Source organism: Sinohyriopsis cumingii, chromosome 2 (assembly GCF_028554795.1).
Source record: "Sinohyriopsis cumingii isolate HCF-2022 chromosome 2, ASM2855479v2, whole genome shotgun sequence".
Classification (NCBI taxonomy): Eukaryota; Metazoa; Mollusca; class Bivalvia; order Unionida; family Unionidae; genus Sinohyriopsis; species Sinohyriopsis cumingii.
The window spans coordinates 22,552,284-22,561,031 of record NC_142962.1 but is presented as its reverse complement, the minus strand read 5'-3'; the positions used below and the strand labels follow the sequence as shown (position 1 = coordinate 22,561,031).

The 8,748-nt window shown below is 34.7% G+C and overlaps 1 protein-coding gene across 1 annotated transcript; it reads left to right on the top strand.

Annotated features, from left to right (window-relative positions):
• The first annotated feature begins 230 nt into the window (after positions 1-230).
• On the top strand, positions 231-1,528 carry LOC149804458 (uncharacterized). Its single transcript, XM_089940652.1, has one exon. The coding sequence runs from the start codon at positions 326-328 to the stop codon at positions 1,526-1,528; it is 1,203 nt and encodes a 400-aa protein (XP_089796778.1). The 5' UTR covers positions 231-325.
• Positions 1,529-8,748: the final 7,220 nt, after the last annotated feature.

Sequence of the window (8,748 nt, the reverse complement as noted above, 5' to 3'; positions counted from 1 at the left end):
AGTAAAGTTCTTTAATAATGGCCCATCCGTTAAGAAGCAAACCTCTAGTACCTCCAGCATGAAGACTGGGTCGTCGAAACCGGAATTGAAAGTACCCGAAATCCAAATAACCCAAGAATTCGACAACGATGAACGCCATGTTCAATTCTGCGAGAAAGAAACAAGTCGAATTTTTATTTGCGGAGACAAGATGTCGGAGAGGTGGTCGGCTCTTGTGGTGGCGCTTTCGGAACATTTCCACGTACGATGCAGTCCAAATCCGGAATCGGCTTCAGTTATTGAGGTTTGTAGGCTCCTTCTAGGAAATGATGCCTTCATATTTTTAATGGACAGTGTTACTATTAAAAATGATTCTTACCTACAGCAATTAAGATTCGCAGCAGAGGCTGGTGTACGAATATTTTGTATAAGGGAGCCACATTTTTCTCTTCCGCAGGATCTTTATTTTCATCCTATGGATAATGATTATAATTTGGATAGCCCTTCCGTTTCTTTTGGTAAGAAGCGCGATTCTAGTGAATCACAAAGAAGCCACGTATTTCAGAATCCTGAAACTGGTAAACTTTTCTCCGAAAAGGCACATTTGAATGAGCAAAAAAAGTTGGAGCCGAAACAGTTTCCGTTGAATGCAATTAACCAGTCTTTGCTATCTGTTAGCTCTCAGTCTCTTCCAGTGGGTTTGAAATACGGCGAATCGTTTCCTGCACCCAATAGTAAGTTTGGAATAAAGCCTCATAAATATCGAATATCATCTGCTAAGAGCGATTCCCTTCTGGCTGGCCGATCATTGCAGCCATCCAGTCCCGGATTAGTCCCATACCGGTGTATCCTGTCCCCATCCAAAATTCGATCCTCCTCATTATTCAAGACATTGCGACCTGGTTCCAGCAAGACATCTTCTAGTGACTCTCCCATAGATCAAGCTTCTTATCATAAAGAGAGTGTCCTGCTTATTGAAAGCTTCAGGCAGGCGCTGGTGTACAGCCGGTCCTCTCATGGAAATAGTCTGAAAATTATTTTGCAATCGATTGAAGGACATGGCATCATTGATGACTGTGATAATGTTGTCATCACTGACTACAACTCAGTTTCCAACAAGCATATATCCAGTTCATGGGCTGAAAGCGGCGAATCTGCTCATGATAGTGAGTACTATTTTCCTTTTAATGAGAACACAAGTAAAGGAATTAAAGTTGAATCAGATCCTGGGTCACATTCAACTTTAAAACAAATGCAAGATTTTAGTAAAGAGACTGCCAAAAGCAAAACGCATTCAACGAGGAACGTCGAGCCTCCTGACACAGAAAACCATCTCGATAGCGGTTTATCAAGCCCAACTGACGCAACAACAATTTATATTGTTTATCCGTCTCACAGAGGTGGTCAAAGTGGTATACCAAAAATTGTTCGATGGCCGTCTGAGAACGACATGGAAAGTTTGCCATCAGTGGGCTCCAGTGGATTCCAAGATGTGGATTTGAGTATACCTGTGAACCAGCTAGACTGGTCTTCTGATGAAAGTTACTGATGGATGGACTGGTTCATGTGTAAGTTTCCAGTGACATGCATTATTAATGCGTAAGGAAAGGACTACATACTCATCTAGCCGTAGTTTTGTAAAAAGTTAATTTTATATTAACATATTGCCATAACTCAGACAAACTCTAACATGTGCCGATAACTAGAGACCTCCGAACAATATATTTTTAACCATTTTGAAATGTTCAGCATGCTCTACAAACGTAACACTAGTTCACATGAAGTATGTGAAAAATTAACATTTCATGTAATATGTTCATGAGTACTACGTGGTTATCTGTGCTCTGTTGATATGTCAATTGATGCTTATGCTAGACTGTTTAAAATACGAATTTATAAGGCGCCAAAATGATCACGCAGCCCAAGAGGTTAAATGTTGGGAGGATAACATGATACAGGCAATCGAAGATAACATTAAATTTGCCATCCTCACGTCTCAAGCGTACAGCTATAGACTACTGTACCCAGAATGTACCAGCATATGAAACAAGACTACTGGAATACATTATCTATCGGAATACATTATCTTCCTAGTTTCTCGACTCCATCCAGACATGAATATTAAAAAAATTGAGGTTTCTTTCTTTAAATTAAATATGTTCACTCTTTCCTCACGCATATCCGCTCATTCAAACATTTTTAGCTGCTCAAATTTCTCAAGTTTCTTTTCGTTTATTACAAGCGATACTTAACACTCTGTGTGCGTTATTTAAACAGATGTTACTAACTTCATTTTAGGCGCTGTTTTCAATGTGCAGATGATTATAAAGATGCTGAAAATTATTGTAGACGGATTAATTATCAATATGCTGAAAGCTATTGTAGTCAGATTCATTATAAAGATGGTGAAAACTATTGTAGACAGATTAAATATAAAGATGCTGAAAGCTATTGTAGACAGATTAAATATAAAGATGCTGAAGGCTATTGTAGACAGATTAAATATAAAGATGCTGAAGGCTATTGTAGACAGATTAAATATAAAGATGCTGAAAGCTATTCTAGTCAGATTCATTATAAAGATGCTAAAAGATATTGTAGACAGATTCATTATAAAGATGGTGAAAGCTATTGTAGACAGATTCATTATAAAGATGGTGAAAGCTATTGTAGACAGATTCATTATAAAGATGGTGAAAGCTATTGTAGACAGATTCATTATTAAGATGCTGAAAGCTATTTTTGACCAATTCACTTTACGCGATTCAGTTGATTATAAGGATACTCAAAGCTAATTTAGACAGATTCTTGATATAGATGCTGGGAGCTATTGTAGACAAGTTGATTATTACGATGCTCACAGCCATGGTAGATAGATTCACTTGATGCGATGTTTTCAATGTGCAGTTGATCATAAGGATGCTCATAGCTATTGTATACATATTTATTATAAACATGCTCAAAGCAATTGTAGACAAATTCATTATAAACATGTTTAACGCTATTGGAGACATAGTCAGTATACAGATACTCATTTATTTGCAGACATATTCATTAGACATATTCATTATACAGATGCTCAGAGCTATTTATGGACATATTCATTATACAGATGCTCAGAGCTATTTGTAGACATATTCATTATACAGATGCTCAGAGCTATTTATAGACATATTCATTATACAGATGCTCAGAGCTATTTGTAGACATATTCATTATACAGATGCTCAGAGCTATTTATAGACATATTCATTATACAGATGCTCAGAGCTATTTGTAGACATATTCATTATACAGATGCTCAGAGCTATTTATAGACATATTCATTATACAGATGCTCAGAGCTATTTGTAGACATATTCATTATAGAGATGCTCAGAGCTATTTGTAGACATGTTCATTATACATAGGATCAGAGCTATTTGTAGACATATTCATTATAGAGATGCTCAGAGCTATTTGTAGACATATTCATTATAGAGATGCTCAGAGCTATTTGTAGATATATTCATTATAGAGATGCTCAGAGCTATTTGTAGACATATTCATTATACAGATGCTCTGAGCTAATGGAGACAAATTCACTTTATGTTTTCAATGTGCATATGAGTATAAAGGTGCTGTCAGATCTCGATTTATTCAGACTGGGTAGGAAATTTCCATACGAATCAAACGATTAAATATGCAAATAATATCGCTCCGCTTTCTTCTTCAGACTATTTTTGCCTAAGTTATGGCTTAGTCAGTGTTTATCACATAAAATGTGATTCACCAATGATTAAATATTAAGAATTTATTTTAGTCTAAAGACCTATTTATTATATTAAATAAATGTTCTTTAAAATAATAGCGTTTCAACATGAAACTCAAACTGAGAGAAAAATCCAATAATCGGAGTTTCTTATTTAGTTGTCGTAATTCTTAAAACGTTAGCAATAATTTAGAGGTGTCTAAGGATGAACATCTGGTGATTTATACTGAACTCTATAAGCCAAGTAAATTGCCAATGTTTTGGATTCCTTGTTGTGGTTCTAAGCGTTATGCCAAATAGGCTTTTAGTGTGATGAAATACGAGGTTTCAAAAATGAATAGCGTTCAGAATAAGGAACTAAAGGGAAAAATCTCTCGTGTAGTATCTCCCAAATACATCTTTTCTCTGTTTTGCTGTTGAAACACTATGAATTATTATAATTTTATATAAAAAAAAGTGTAGTCTTTATAAAAACAAAGCAAGAGATCTTTTAAAAACATCTTATCTTTACAATCATCAGTTTGTAAAATGTACATGAAAGAGGCACATCAGTTTAACCTTTAAATACAATATTATATTGGGCTTGACCTAGTCCACTGGAAATCTATGTATCGCTGTCCTTGAATTTTTCGTGAACGATATAGACGACTTTTTTTCGTAACAAGCAAACACAGTGTATGCACATCACCGCCACCATTTCTAGAGCGGACTAGCTCCCAGCTTTGATAGAGCTATACTTAGATCCTATTCCAACGGCTATAGCAAAGGAATTGTACACATATGTGTATATTATTGCAAAATCTGATAATGTAAGTAATGATACTCTTTATGTTTCTACAGTATTTTGCTAACTAGAGAGAAACTATAACACGCTCGAAGAAAAGACATGCTATCTCTATTTTATCTTGCATTATATGAAATAATATTTTTATTTTATCATGCATTGTATGAGATACTATCTCTATTTCATCTTGCATTATATGAGGTACTACCTCTATTTGATCATGCATTATATGATATACTATCTCTATTTTTTTCATGCTTTATGTGACATGCTATCTCTGTTTTATCATGCTTTATGTGACATACTATCTCTGTTTTATCATGCATCGTATGATATACTATATCTATCTTAACATGCAATGTATGTCATACTGTAATAAATTTGGAGTATGCGATTTGGTTATAGCACCCCGTTTTATGGAATTCTTAGAGTTTTTGTGATTATTTGTTTGATAAGTGGAACTTGGTCCAGTGGAAATATTCCTTAGCCCTTAAATTATTAGCCAGTTACTAAGAGCAAAAGCCACGGATTGAAGTGTTAGTGAGTTTCCATGCTGCCATGGTTTACTTTTGGCGAATTCAGGTCAGAACCATATGAGTGTCCCTGTTGTTCCATAGTTCCTATTAAAAGCTAGTGGTGTACATCGGTTGTGTGACTGCAGGTGCAGTATTTATGGTTGGAGACTTGTAAATTACACAATTTATATCGCCATGGTGGCAAATGTGACGCATTTTTACAGGCGAAATGTGGCTCGAAACCATGAATTGATTGGCCTAAGGTGGCGTAGTAAAATTAGTTTCCTGTGTTAGGTGATAATTGTTTAGTTTTACGGCGTCAACTGCTGACGTTACGGAAAGTTGATGAAGAGAAGCCATGCAGATGTGCGGTTGATGGACAATTGGAAAGTTGTGAGATCTGTGGTCTTGTATTGATTAGAGTAAAATTATTTATAGAATGGACACGTTGAGCTTTCTAATTTACAACATAATTTGTATAGAAGTCTTTGGATAAGGGTAAACGTTTGACTTCCAGCGGAATCGCGCCAGGGTTTGACACCGCTCGGTCAAAGCAAATACCGCTGGTTTGTAACAATGCTATCTATCTTATCATGATCTTTTTTACATACTTTCTCTATCTCATCATGCATTGTATGACACTATCTCTATTTTATCATGCATTGTATGACATACTATCTCTATTTTATCATGCATTGTATGACATACTATCTCTATTTTATCATGTATTTTATAAGATACTGCCATTTTTGGACCGTGCATTGTATGACATACTATCTTTATTTTATCATGCATTGTATGACATACTATCTCTATTTTATCATGCATTGTATGACATACTATCTCTATTTTATCATGTATTTTATAAGATACTGCCATTTTTGGACCATGCATTGTATGACATACTATCTTTATTTTATCATGCATTGTATGACATACTATCTCTATTTTATCATGCATTGTATGACATACTATCTCTATTTTATCATGTATTTTATAAGATACTGCCATTTTTGGACCATGCATTGTATGACATACTATCTTTATTTTATCATGCTTTATATGAAATACCTCCTTTTTTATAATTCATTAAATATAGTATTAAACGTGGAAAATATTTCCTAAAATTCCTCATTTGATTTTTTAAGAAAATTCCATGTTTGCAATTTAACCTAATTTTCCTTTAACTGTTTCACAAATTATCGACATTAAATAAAGTACATGTGCATATTCTGACCTTTACCATCAAGTATTAATCGGACGACAGATTTTAAATCTTAAGGTACGAACTCAAATTTTATATTCTCAGATGAATCGACTTCATAAAAAAGATGACGTGCATGGACAATTAGCATACCGTACTTTTAAAATTTCCTCCCATTTTTATCAGGTAATTGTACCATATGACAATAAGCACGTGCATCAAACCTTACCGTGAAAAGCATAATGCGCTGTCCAATTAGGATCTACATGACTAGAAATCATAAAACGTTTGCGATTAACTTCAAACTTGAAATTTTGATTCGATCAATCACGTGATGTTCATTTTGAAAGCTCCTCACTAATTAGCTGATAGTGGAAACTTAATCTCAGACTTAAGTGATACAGTTTTATGATTTCCCAGCCTTGTCCCTGTAGTCACTAAAGGGATACGTAAACTTCGAAATTCAAATCATGCTTGGATTTATTCAATGTAGTTAAAATTTGGAATGTTGGTCAAAATTCAAACCATGCTTGGATTTATTCAATGTAGTTAAAATTTGGAATGTTGGTCAAAATTCAAACCATGCTTGGATTTATTCAATGTAGTTAAAATATGGAATGTTGGTCAAAATTCAAATCATACTTGGAGGTATTCAATGTAGTTAAAATTTGGAATGTTGGTCAAAATTAAAAGAGTAAGGTGATCCCCTCGTTTGTTGTTGTTGTTGTAGCGATTCTAACCTCACTGAGCGGAGAAAAAAAAAACAGGTTAAAAGCTTTTGATTTGTTTCTTAGTTCCCACTACTTGAACACGAGTTTAAACTGCGGTACCTGGTGTACGGAGATTTAATGGCACTATTCATAAAATGTGGGAGTTCAAGTATTTACAGGGACTCTGATTGCAAATTAAATATAAACAGAAAATCTCACTCATGAACAGCATAACAGCATTGTGGTGGCGGTCTACAGTTTCGTATTTTGCATAGTTAGAGTTTTAAAGAAAAAGAATTTCCCCGGCTTTCCTCACTGGTTATAATGACTATTTAAAAGAGACCTTGCATATCTTAGGTATAATTCAAAGAACCTTTAATTCCCTTTATTTTGGTGTATGATTGATGGGTGTAATATGGGTTATAGAGTATACAGCTTGGCCTTACTCCAGATGTGCATCTTTCAAAAAGGTGCTAGCGCCACTTGGTCATTTCACTTCCTGAATTTCAGAGATAAATTGCATTAAAAAAAAGAGCCATCAACTTTTTTTTTTACATTTGATATATTTGGTAATTCATTCATTACACTTTCATAAGCTGGTATTGTCTAGTCTGGCAAAATTCATTTTCCCTATTTTAATAGCTGCTATGGATAGTGTACTTTAGATTGATGTTTTAGCACAAGGGAGCAGTCATTTTAGTTAGCAGTGTGCTTAGATCATGTACAATTTCAAAAAGTACAACATCCAAAGAAATATCATCCACATTACATTAATGTAGCATAGAGGTATGCCAACATTTTCTCCAATGTGCATATTTTAAATGCAAACAACTTCACCGTACATACCTTATGCAAACAACTTCACCGTACATACCTTATGCAAACAACTTCACCGTACATATCTCACTCTCTCAAAAGTGCATAATGACTGGTGAGCGCCCCTTATACACTCTCCAGGAACCTAATCGATTTGAGCTGTATATATCCGTACAACACATAAGCGTTACGAGTTGCAGAGTTTACGTATTATGTTGAGCAAACTACCTCGTTCCTGTGCATGTTCATGCTTTATTGTCATAAATATCTGCATATGTGCAGAGCAAGTATTTGTTATGAAATCTGTGTTTACCTGCATGTTTTATTCGAATTACTTTTGGTTTCTTGCGAAAAGTATAGACCAGCGTACACCTTAATCCTTTTTCTTAAAATAAAGAAAGCATATTTGTGCTCAAGTTAAATTCTCCAAGATCTGATGTTATACTCGGAGTTTATTTACGCAAATAAAATGTTGCATGAAGGAAAAGGAGCTAACGTTAAAAGACCCCGCCCCACCCCCCAAAAAAGTTATATAATTCTCATTTTCTTCCAATAACAATTTTTTTTTAAAAAAATACAAAATATCGCCATTTTCTGTCTTTGAACTTGATCCTAAATTTCATGCTCAAAAGGTTTCTAGAATAAGAGTCACGACTCCGTATTTCCAAACTTGAGAATCAGGTCTCTGGCTCCGTCTTCTCAAAACTGATAATAAGGGTCCTGGCTCCGTATTCTCTAAACATTTTTGAGCATGACGCTCAAGTCCAAACTCCAAGTACAAAGTCTGCCGTTCTGTAATTTGTATAAGAAAAAGTTAGAATCAGAGAACGTGAAGGATTTTCTTAACTTGGGTATATCTGCATGATTGCTAAATTTCCATGACGTTAGATATAGTCCAAGTATTATAGGTTACTGCATTTGTATGTGAAAATATGAATGAGTTTTTCGAATGGAAATACTGCACGACCTTGGGAGTCCAGTATATACAT

Coding starts and splice junctions, on each gene's coding strand:
- LOC149804458 (XM_089940652.1), top strand. CDS start 326: ATGGACAGTGTTACTATTAAAAATGATTCTTACCTACAGCAATTAAGA.